The sequence below is a fragment of the Polistes canadensis genome, unplaced genomic scaffold, assembly GCF_001313835.1.
Source record: "Polistes canadensis isolate GaletaPanama2010 unplaced genomic scaffold, ASM131383v1 scaffold_258, whole genome shotgun sequence".
Taxonomy (NCBI): Eukaryota; Metazoa; Arthropoda; class Insecta; order Hymenoptera; family Vespidae; genus Polistes; species Polistes canadensis.
Window position 1 is genome coordinate 24,512 of NW_014569805.1, and position 11,848 is coordinate 36,359.

The 11,848-nt window shown below is 26.8% G+C and overlaps 5 protein-coding genes across 10 annotated transcripts in view; 4 read left to right on the forward strand and 1 right to left on the reverse strand.

The window, feature by feature from the left end:
* Positions 1-3,431, forward strand: part of LOC106790760 (lysosome-associated membrane glycoprotein 1) — a 4,847-nt gene extending 1,416 nt beyond the window's left edge. For both annotated transcript variants that reach the window (XM_014755893.1, XM_014755892.1), the window contains 4 exons: positions 560-1,179; positions 1,273-1,474; positions 1,626-1,805; positions 1,928-3,431. In XM_014755893.1, coding sequence (XP_014611379.1) covers positions 560-1,179; positions 1,273-1,474; positions 1,626-1,805; positions 1,928-2,067 — 1,142 coding nt within the window. In that variant the 3' untranslated portion in view covers positions 2,068-3,431. The remainder of the gene's footprint in view (positions 1-559; positions 1,180-1,272; positions 1,475-1,625; positions 1,806-1,927) is intronic.
* A 539-nt stretch (positions 3,432-3,970) lies between these two features.
* On the forward strand, positions 3,971-5,377 carry LOC106790764. The gene is made up of 3 exons (XM_014755900.1): positions 3,971-4,785; positions 4,861-4,956; positions 5,048-5,377. The coding sequence occupies exons 1-3, from the start codon at positions 4,317-4,319 to the stop codon at positions 5,095-5,097; spliced, it is 615 nt and encodes a 204-aa protein (XP_014611386.1). The 5' UTR covers positions 3,971-4,316; the 3' UTR covers positions 5,098-5,377.
* Positions 5,378-5,427: 50 nt separating this feature from the next.
* On the reverse strand, positions 5,428-7,868 carry LOC106790761 (UPF0565 protein C2orf69 homolog). Of its 3 annotated transcripts, none has more exons than XM_014755894.1 (6): positions 7,728-7,815; positions 6,534-6,686; positions 6,330-6,457; positions 6,099-6,252; positions 5,765-6,008; positions 5,428-5,672 (listed from the first exon to the last, which is right to left on the reverse strand). In XM_014755894.1, the coding sequence occupies exons 1-6, from the start codon at positions 7,758-7,760 to the stop codon at positions 5,473-5,475; spliced, it is 912 nt and encodes a 303-aa protein (XP_014611380.1). In that variant the 5' UTR covers positions 7,761-7,815; the 3' UTR covers positions 5,428-5,472. The 3 variants fall into 3 exon arrangements, with proteins under 3 accessions (XP_014611380.1, XP_014611381.1, XP_014611382.1); XM_014755895.1 differs by having other exon boundaries at positions 5,457-5,672; positions 6,534-6,752; positions 7,728-7,868; XM_014755896.1 differs by having other exon boundaries at positions 5,457-5,672; positions 6,534-6,699; positions 7,728-7,766.
* LOC106790763 (thiamin pyrophosphokinase 1) lies at positions 6,820-9,680 on the forward strand. Of its 2 annotated transcripts, none has more exons than XM_014755898.1 (6): positions 6,820-7,089; positions 7,783-7,950; positions 8,031-8,293; positions 8,373-8,477; positions 8,560-8,722; positions 8,788-9,680. In XM_014755898.1, exons 2-6 carry the CDS (start codon positions 7,806-7,808, stop codon positions 8,925-8,927), a joined length of 816 nt encoding a protein of 271 aa, XP_014611384.1. In that variant the 5' UTR covers positions 6,820-7,089; positions 7,783-7,805; the 3' UTR covers positions 8,928-9,680. The 2 variants fall into 2 exon arrangements, with proteins under 2 accessions (XP_014611384.1, XP_014611383.1); XM_014755897.1 differs by lacking the exon at positions 6,820-7,089 and adding an exon at positions 7,554-7,706.
* Positions 9,681-10,649: 969 nt separating this feature from the next.
* Positions 10,650-11,848, forward strand: part of LOC106790765 (V-type proton ATPase 116 kDa subunit a) — a 23,186-nt gene continuing 21,987 nt past the window's right edge. For both annotated transcript variants that reach the window (XM_014755901.1, XM_014755903.1), the window contains exon 1: positions 10,650-10,882. The gene's annotated coding sequence lies outside the window, so the exon portion shown is untranslated. The remainder of the gene's footprint in view (positions 10,883-11,848) is intronic.

Below are 11,848 nucleotides of genomic sequence, written 5' to 3' on the forward strand. Positions count from 1 at the left end.
AATGAAATAATTGTATATTATAAAATAAATTATAAAATCATCTCCCCATACTCTCGTGGTGTTAATTTATTAATCGTTTACACAATGAATTTTGGAATTATAATATTATGTATTCTATTCAATATGAAACACTTAATAATCTCTTTTATATTAGATTTATAAAATATTTTTGCGTCGCAAATCGATCAAAATCCATGTTTGATATGATAAACGGATTTTGTTGTAAAAAAAATATATGTAAAAATATCATGAACTTTATTAAACTACACGCGAGATAACAGATTTTTTCTCAAAATAGCCAATGTATGCTATTTAATGTGTTAACAAATGCATTGAACACTCACGTGTAAGTGGAAAAGTAATAAAAAATACAAAACAAAGATAAAAATTGGCAAAAAAGAAATTCTGATAAGATATATATATATATATTTTACCCTGTTTGATGATAATTTGCTAACACATATTATTCACATATGCGTATAATTTTATATAATAATTAAAGATTAATCATGTAATATGTGTGTGTGTGAAAATATATTTAAATTTTAATATTTTATAGGCTATGGTATAAGCGGACAAACTCATGATAAAATCGAGACAAAGGTTTTTAATGAATCTGCAAAGATTGGAAAGGAATTACTACCACCTACAAATGCCAATTTAAATCCCAATTCTAACAATATAGTTACTCAACCATTACAAGTAGATTCTAAACAGTCATCTTTAACATCTAATGCAAATGCAACAGATCCACAAATAAAAGATACTGTTGCATCAAATGCAGCAGCTATTAAAAAGGAAGATTCTGCTTTGCCGAATACTCCGATCAATGAAACTACATCTGCAAATACACTCGTCGATCAAAGTACAGCAAAAAATATTGAAAATGATTCTAAGAAAATAATTGAAGATTCAAATACAGATAATAATACTAAAAATGCTGTAGTAATATCTACCACCCCAAAACCTGAAACACCCACAACAATCAAAACAACCATAACAACAATAACAACAATAGCAACAACATCCAATAATACAAGCACTACTGCGGCACCACCCGTACCTTTGCCAACTCCAAAACCTGGAAAGTGGTTGCTTAATGAAAGTAATATAACTTGTATTATTGTTAGTATGGCTGTACAATTTAACGTTTCTAATTATTCTGATGAAAATAACCAGGTTTGTATAATTTCAAAAATTTCAAGAAATAATATTTTCAATTGTTTGTCATTTATATAATTTCTTTTATTATAAAATATTGTTACATTTTAGACGAAATACAAAGTATTTAATCTACCCGATAGTACAAATGAGACTAAAGTGTCTGGTTCGTGTGGAAAATTAGAACAATCTATAATTTTGCAGTGGAATGGCACTGTAAACGTAACAAATACTTTTACCCTTCACTTTTCCAAGAATGAAACTACAAAACAATATCATTTTCATCATTTAGAACTTAATGTTACTGAAGGAAGTAAGAAATGTTTTATTTTTATTAGAGAAGTACTTCTTTCTCTTTTTCTTTTCCTTTATTATTATAAATTATGTTTTAAGATTTTTATTTTGTCTATTATTAATTCATTACACTTTTTTAATTATCTTTTATATTTCAATTTTTGTTACAGATCAAACTTCTATGTTCGTACACAATGCAACGTTATTTTCTACTGGATTAAGTAACTCTTACAGATGTTTAAAAGAACAAAATTTCACTTTTGACTCTAATAAAACAAAAGGATATTTATTGATGTCTGATTTGCAATTCCAAGCTTTTAAAACCGACCAAAATGTTAATTTTGGTGAAGGTAAATACTATTTCTCAAAATTTATATTAAATTCGTTTTCGTTAAAAATAAATGTAAGCAATTGTTATTTTATATATAATATATAATAATAATAATATTTTTCATTTATTATTGCTGTTTAGTTAAAGACTGCAAACTGGATACACCAGACATTGTCCCAATAGCTGTGGGTTGTGCATTAGCAGTTTTGGTAATCATTGTATTGATTGCCTATCTTATAGGACGTAAGCGAAGCCAGTCACGTGGCTATCTTAGTATGTAATCTGCTTGAAGTCAGATTTTTTACTGGTCAGTTTATAATTTTTTCTTATATAAATTTTACATTACAAAAATCAGTTATACTACGAATTTATCCAATTACGCATTGTGCTCATAGACTATCAATGAATCTATACAATTAAGGTATAACTTTTTGTTTATAAAGTTACTATTACTAAAGTTATAATGCCAAGCAGTTACTTAGTAAGATAGTTTTAAGATATGTATAGCTGAGAATTTGCAATTTATAAAAAATGAAGGAACTTGCAATACTATGATATGTCTATGTATATCCACGTTTCAATGTATGAAATATCTTCTGAGAGGTTGAATCTCGTGGAAACATTTGATTTGGTATTGTTGCATTAACGGTATATCACAAGCGGCAGTATTCTTTAAATAAGTTTAACACAAATTGGGAAAGGCATTGTTTAGTTTATTATACTCAGAGATATAAAGAATTATATGATCGTCGGATATTTACGATTATTAAGTATATCATAAAAGATTTAATTATCATTTCTTTTTGTTTTAGATGAAAATAACGTAAATTTATTATTATTATTATTTGAATAGAGAAATTTAATTGGGTATTATATATAAATGTGGATAAAATTAATATTATACTTTTATTTCTTATTTTTCTTGAGGAATATACTGTTGGCGAATGCGAAAGTCTGTGATTCCTGGTGTATATATATATATTGTTGAAAAAAAGTATGGAAGAGCATGAATTACATGAGTTTGTATAGATAATCCTGCTTCTTTCCACCCTTTCGCATAAGTGAACATGTAAAACTAGGCGAATTTAGGCCGTGTATGCTACTCCAGAAGATAATCATTAGCAATTAGAATTGCTTTGTCTTTTTGAAACGAATTTTTGTTTATTCAAATAATTAATTACTTTTAACTCTTAGAATACGGAACAAAATGTAAATGAGCACTTATTATGGGCAATGTTTACTTCAAAGTAACAGTTAACGTTAAATTTAAAACTTTTTCCATGACAACTGATAACAAAGTGCTAAAGTAAAATTCTTGAAGAGAGAAATATTGTCTTGAAAATTCCATTTTTCTTAGAAATGCAGAAAAATTTTTTATGTAAGGTAGTAAATTGAAATAATTGCTGAATGGATATTTATCATTATGCCACAGCGATAATTTTCTAACAGTACTCTGAAAGATTAAATGTGATTCTTACTCGATACAATGTTATGATGAAAATATTCACAGCTAAGAGTTATGGAAAAATTATTTTTCATATTATATGGATTACTTATGAATAAAGAATGCTAATTAATAGTTTAAGACAATGACCAACAAAACTTTTACATTAATTTTTATTTACATAAAATAAAAATTTTTATTTGAATATTGATATTATTTGTGCGGGGTCTTTTTCAAATTATTATAATTTTTATTATCGTTATGAGTTACTTAACAAATTGTTAGGTAAAAAATATTCTGTAATAAATAAGTATATTTTATTTACATTTTTTTCAAATTTTAAGAGAAACCAGTAATTTCATTTAATTATTTTATATAATATATATATATGTTCGTCTCTCTTTTTTGTTACGGGATCGGTTAAAAGGAGAAGTTTAAAAACTTGATCCGTAAAGAACGAAAGTGCTGTATATAGTACATGAATTATAATAATATTTTGGGATTATAAGCATATATTGTAATTATAAAAAAAAAGGTGCTTTTTTTGTTGGTAATAATAATAAAATATTGCAGAAAATGTCATTGTTAAGTTCAAAAAGTTTATTACATATTACAGCATCATTTCAAATAACAATGTTAGGCGAATTGACTTGCTTAAAAAAATAAATATAAATCGTTCTCTACATATTTCTTAATAAAATTATAGCGACCGATACATTTTTTTTTTTATGCTTTTGTGCATTTAATAATATGAATAAGTGCAGCAGTGTTTTTAATTTTTAAAATTTTCGAATTTTATTTAAAATTCCTGCAACTGTTGGCGCTGCTATCTGTTTCTGACAAATGGCTGATAAACACACGTTAATAGTACGAAGTTAATGTGTTAAACAATATTAGAAAAGTTTTTTTCGGGTGATTTACATAGTATAACATTTGTATAAGAAACATTATAAATATTATTTTTTCTTTGTGATGCACGTGGTGTTGTTATAAATAGTGTACGTACATAAGATACACTATGATTGCTGCACATTTGTATGTTTTTCTAAATAAATATTAATAACTTGATGATAATAAAAAACAGATATGAAAAGTGAAACATTTTGGAAACGTCGTTTCGGCCGATCAAAATCTAAATACATGTTATTAGGTGTATTTACTTTTGGTATTATATTCTTCGTGCAACAAATATTTTATCTTAAACAATTGAACAACGTGGGCAAATTAATAACCGGTTCTGTACGAACGTCGAATTACATTTTAGCCGGAGGAAATAATGTACGTTCAAAATGGAACGAATCAAAATATTCCAAATTAATACGAGATAAAAATGGTCGTACAGTTTCGTTACGTGGCACGCGTAATGAAGACATTGTCAAATATCTTCCAAACGCCAGAGACAAGTTTGTCTGTTTTTCTTCGAAACAAGAAATAGATTTTATTCAAATAAACGACGATTATTGTGATTGTCCCTTAGATGGCAGCGATGAACCTGGTACAAATGCATGCAACAATGGTACATTTTATTGTGAGAATTCTTCGTTAAAATTTAAAGGTATTTCGATATATTATAATGATTATTAACATTAATATTGTATAGAACAAAACAAAATCATTAATACATTTTTAGGAAAAATTCCATCTTATAAAGTCAATGACGGCTATTGTGATTGTTGCGATGGCTCAGATGAATGGGCAGAAATTTTCTTATTATATGTGCCTAATGGTGAGATAACTTTTACGTTATAAATGTCATTTTTATTAATCAAATTCATATTTATTAATTTATATTGTTCCTTTATTGTTTTTTGTTTTAGAATCCAAAAGTATTACTTATCGCCAAACAAAATGTACAAATAACTGTTAATAGATAGTCTTCTGAACGTAATCATTTATTTCTGAAAGTAAAATAAATTTGATGAAATTGAAGAGACTATTGCATTGTACATAAGAAGATATGGAAAAATAGGTTTACTTATAAAAGTATATTCCTATTTTACATTTATTTATGCATATATGTATATAATTGTAATATAATTCCAAGTTGTTTTTTATCCTATATGCATAACATTTTAGATAGAGGTATAGAGATACTTATGTGTGGTTTTATTGATAATCCAAAAAAATAAAAATTAAGTTTTCTGAAATAGATTAACTCTTGTAAGATAGTAGTAGTACCTGACCATTTCTATATAAATATTGTTTTAATATTTATTTAATATTTATTTTTAATATATGAAAATTATGTTTCTTCTTTTATAATTTTAAGTATATTGAAATGCATTATTATACTCCGTGGTTTATTTTGAAAATGTACAGTACGTTGTGTAGGCACATTTAAACTTTGTAATGTATTAAAAAAGCTAGATTCTTCCGTAGCGATCCAAGGTCGAGAATCATCCTCAATTTGATATGGTGTCACGTGTACATGAATATCTACCTCTAAATTGGATTAAAAATGATAATCATTAACATTCCAATTCATTAATGAAGATATCAAGTTACTTAATTCATTAATATAATCTTTGACTTACTTAACTTTGCTAATGACTCAAGCACACCTCTATCTGTAATCCAGGTGTCTTTGTAACCACCATGACCACCATCTAACCACCACATACTTTTTATATTATTTATAAAATTGATCATACTTGTATCAGGTATCGATTGTGATTGATAATATTGAAATTCATACAGAAATTGATTTAATACTACGCATCCTTTACTAAAGGCTATTAACGTTAAATTTACTTTATCAGGTGCATATGTTGCTGTATCCTGAAGAAAAAGAATTATATAAACATTTGTAAAATAGCAAAGTCAATTAATAGACATATTAAACAAAAAAATTAATTAAGAAAAGTTTACCTGATTCATATCCAATGTATTAAGTTTTGTACAAAATGATCTAACCAGTTCTTGAAGATTATTTAAGGCATTGAATGTAGGAGAAAATGTTGGGATTCCATAATCATTATTGGATTTTACAAAATTATCAAAGCAACTAAATAAGTTTGATATCCTGATGTAACATAAAATAATTTCTTTACATAATAATATACAGATTGATTTATTATATAATAGAAAAGAAATTTGTACCTAGATGGACAGATAACAAATACGTGATATTTAGGAAAGTTGTGTGATAGAATATCCGCAGTATTGTTCAAACTCCACTCTGTATATTTTTTCTTTTCTACATGTTTTACCATATTTTCTTGAAAATCCTAATAAGAAACGATATGCTATGAAAATTTATATATAATAAGTTTAAGAATAGAAATAAGATAAGTTTGTACATACTTGAATATCACCACCAAAATAAACAAGAAATTTATAAGAGTGTGAAATCATAGGACGTGCATATACCACATCATTATATCGTGTTGCAAGGCCAGATATTTGTTTCCAAATCCAAATTGTAGAAGACATTGAGGTAACATACTTTTCAGTGATCTAGGATTAACAGCTAATTCTGATAATTTGACTATAATGTGTTCTTTCTTTATGTGTATCATACATCTAATAAAATAAAATACGGTAAAAAAAATAAGAAAAATTATAAACATAAACGATAAAATCACGCACGTTTATTATTTGTATTTTATTATTTTTGTTAAAGGTTTCTTCTGCCAAAATAAATGTCAAGAAGTCAGTTCTTACGAAATCTTAAATAAACAGCATGTCGTTGCATACAGTCTCTCGCATAGTAAAATAAATTAATGCATAATTCAACTTATTGTTAGTGATATAAACATGACATAAAATAGATGATAAAAGCAACCAAAATTTTGATAATCCTGACACATGGAAAGACAATTTTTTAAAAATTGCATTATATAAACATACTCCTATAAAGGTATTCCATAAATATATGTCCAAAAAGTAACATTTGAAGTTATTTAAATATTTTAATTATATTCTTTATTGTATGTTATTTTAAATTTATGTCATGATACGTAAATATATATCCATGTATACGTAATATATTATGAACGAACGATTGATATGTGCTATTGAGAAACAAAAACACACAACCATAACCCATTCAAATTTTTTCTTAAAACATTTGACGTATTTTTAAAAACATAAAGGTATTTGAAGTGTTAACGTTAGTTATTACTCACTTCGTATATATATGAATATTTTTTTAATTATATATATATATATAATAATACATAATATGTGTATACATTATATAGTAAAATTATTTGATTTCAAATTAAATCAAAAGTTTTGTAAATCTTTTCCAAAATGTATTATTCAATGTAATTATGTAATTTTTTATAATATATTTTAAAATGTGCGGTTATTAATATAATAGCTATTTAATATATGACGTCAACTTGTTTTTCATATTAGTTAAATAACTGTTATGTAAGATAATTCAAATTAAAACATTTTTCGATAGCCTATGTAATCGATCGTTCGATCAAGTCTTAATCACGAAAGAAATAGATATTTTCTTATTCTATGGTAAAATTTCGAGATACATACATGTGCTTTTACTTTATCGTGACTTAACCTCATTTTTGTTTCTCTTCGTATCTAGTTTATCAAGAATACAAATTGGAGATGCAACATAAAGTGGAAATCGAAAAGAATGTTTGGGATCCTCTTAATATTTTTCGCGTGACCAGTGATTACAAATACGCCGTCATTATTTTAAATAGTCCTATATGTTTGAAGAACAATTTAATGTTTCAACTTTGGGAGAATGGTTGGTAACATTTGTATCTAATAAAATAATGTGTTATTGCAAAATGATAATTTGTTTAATTTTTAAATTATATTTTGTAGCACAAGTAACTATTACTGTTGATGGAGGTACACACAGATGGTTAAATTATTTAGACAAAGAAGGAATAGATATTTTCAGTGGAAATTATAATAAATATGTTCCAAATCTTATTACTGGAGATATGGATAGTTCATCGAAGTGTACTATTAATAAATTACAAGATATTGGCTCCAAAGTTATTATGACGCCTGATCAAATGTTTACAGATTATACGAAAGCTTTAATGGAATTGAAGATTCACATTAAGGAAGAAAATATTAATGTAATTGAATTTATTTCAATCGCTGTCGTTGTATTTTCAACGCACATGTAAAATTATAAAACATATTTATCTTTTTTAGTTAAATGCTGTATTTGTAATAGTTGAAAATTTGGGTAGATTTGATCATCTACTTGGAAATATTAATACACTTTATAAATCTGGAAAGATTATACCCAATGTACAGGTAATTTGTTGACGATGTATATTTATTGCGAAAAGTATTTATTGTCTCGAATAAATAATAGATATTATTTTTCTTTTTATAGATAATACAAGTTGCAAGTGATTCGTTAACGTGGCTGTTAAAGTCAGGTTTTCACAAGATAAGGATACCTAATGTATTACTTCAAGGAAATAATTGGTGTGGGCTATTGCCAATCGGTGCACCTGCTAAGCACATATCGACAACTGGTTTAAAATGGAATTTAGGTATATATATACAATATATCATAAATAATATTCACTATGAAATATAAAATTACAACTGTTTCTAGATAATGGATTTATGCAGTTTGGTGGCTTAGTTAGTACTTCAAATACATATGATAAATGTCCTGAAGTAACTGTAAATACAGATGTTTCTTTGATTTGGACCATGGGGGTAGAACCGTTAATGAATACTGGAAATTATTAATATTGAGAATTAGTTTATGCGCAATCAGTAATGTTTTATTTTAGCGGTGACAAACTTATGATCTGCAAAAGAATATAACTTTCTTACTTTATTTATATTATTTATTTATAATTAACAAAAATTAAGAAACATACGCGAATCTGTACTTATAGAAATTTCATTTATTATGTATTAAATACATAATAGAACAACTCGGTATAGATTCATACTTAAGAAATAATCTATAATTTAATTTAATTTATTATCTATTATATTATAGGTGGTGGTATAAACAAAATTTCAGGAATTTGTATATTAGAATAATATTCAATCTTTAAAAGTAAAAAGTTTAGAAGGTATCTTATCAAAGATTATATGAATGATTTATTGAGAGAGTATTGAAAATTTGTAAGCGACATGAAAAATGAAAGCTTTTAGGAGGAGCGTGTCATTCGAGTAGTGGGGGGAGAAACAGGTAAATATCGATCGGATAAAACTTCCGGGAGATGGTAGGGGAAACTTAAGAAGTTTCATTTCAGTCGCGTGAGAGTTTCATGCGGTTTTCTTTTGTTTTTTTTTTTTAAATAATTTCTTATACATATTCATATTGATTTAACTTGACAACGAAAAGTACTTTTTTATTTCAAACATAAAATGAAATTAATCATGACAAATAACACATATTAAATAGTATTTCATTTCTCTCTGTGTAAAAATATCAATTTGAAAATTTGTATCAAGATTAATTATTGTTAATTGTTTTCCTATCTATAGTTCTTTTTTTATGAAAGGTATATCGTAAGTTAATTTATATAAAAGAATCTCTATGTTGGAAATATAAATATTTATTTTTTTTTCGGACAAATACATATTTAGATATATATGTAAGATTTTTATTTATATATAAATATATATATAAATAAATTCGTTTAAATATTTTTTATATATCTATGAGAATTGTTTATACAGCTGACCAAATGTTACCTTTACGCGTGTAAAATAGCATGACAATGTGACGTGTGTAAATAATAAATGAACACTTTATCCGTACAAGTTAAAATAAAATATCAGATACTTTAGCGAGAAATCCTGCACAATCTATTCATAGACATATAAAATTAAAAGATTTTGTACGATTATTCGTGCGTTAAAATTAATGTTAAGAGCAAATGTATTTAAACAAATTATATCTATCAATAATATAACATGACAACATTTCTCAAAACATTTCTATTTCATAATTAGTTATGCAAAACTTCGCCCAGACACATTTCCACTTATATATTTATAATATGTAAACGAAAAAGGCGCGAGTAATTTGAAATGGGCGAAGTTGAAAGAAATGGTTAAAGGTGGGGATAGGAGGAAGGGTATTGGTAGAAAAAGATTGCAAGGAGTGGGAGGAGGGGGAAGATCAAGTGATCGATGTTTGTGGAGGGAAATACGATTATGTAAATCGTAAGATTTGGCACGCATTATTCTCGCATATGTAAAGATCAAAAAAGAAACATACAGGAGTGAGATGGAAAAAGAAAATAATAAAAAGCTTTTTCGAAGCTTAAAAGCTCGTCATCAGTCAGTCAGTCAAGGTAATAGAAGATAATAATCGATTAAATTATTCGACTAGACGGGGGAGGGGGATCCATCCAATTGTCATCGTGTTTACATTTGCCATTGGCGCGTGTATTTTCCTAATGGTGGTGGAGGTGGTGATTGGTGGTGGTAGTGGTGGTGGGGTTTTGCGCGGCCGTTGGCCAGTTCTCGACGATCCGTCGAACTGTTAATATCGATTAGTGTGTTGGTTATTTCGTTCCTCCTATCCTTATTATTGTTATTTAGATACGGAGCGCGGGAAAAACGTGGCCGGGAAACGGTAACCCTTGGTTAAACGTGAAAATAAACAAAACCAGTTTCGCGTGTACGTATTTTTTCGCAAATGCATCTTCAACGTTATTGGATATTATCGGGAGGAACGTGTAAGCAGTTTTCTCTTCTTGTCTTTCTTTTTCCCTTTCTCTTTATTTCCTCTTTCTTTCCTTCTTTCTTTCTATTTATCTATTTATTTATCTCCATCTCTCTTTCTTGTTCTATTTTTTTTTTTTGCTATGTGATTTCATAATTATATACAGAAATATACTAATATATTAGATGAATTTTTGTAATCCAACCGTTTGATTTATATAGAATTTTATTTTGTGTGTGTGTGTGTCTGTGTGAAAATGTATATTTAAAATAATTTATATTTTTTTTTTTATTAAAATTCATCGAAATTATTTATGTATAGTTCTTTTTCTTCTTTCGTAAGTTAATCAAAGATTTATTATTACCGTTAGGAATATCTATCGCGAAGAATTGTGGCGACACTATGTGGAAGTAATCGGAAACGTTTTTAAATAATGAAAAAGAAACAAAAAAAGGAGAAGAAGAAGAAGAATAAGAAGAAGAAGAAAAAGGAAACGAATAAATAAACAAATAATAATAATAATAATAATAATAATAATAATAATAATCATAATAAAAGAAAAAAGAAATTTTCATTTATTATAATAGTTCGATATATTATTAAGTATTCGTATGGTTCGTATAAAATAATTTTCAAGTTGCAAAGTTCATGACCGGTCGTTCGTCTTTAGCAGAGAGAATTCCTACATCGATATCATTTTAATATACGCGCACGCGTTCGAGGATTCAGGTTTGGTTGGTTTGGAGGAACGGTCAGAACCGGGTTGATCTCGTTATCTTTCCTATGATGCGTAAACGATACGTATTTGTAAGTATACTAAGTTGATGACGATAACCTCTCAAGCAAAGACCCGGTATATTATTGCGATACTATTTATAGTCATGTTCAAATATTTATTGTAACTTYTCAAAACTTATCGCATCCGATCGTATATAATGTCAAAATCATTGAATTTGAATTATTTGAAAAATTATTAAAC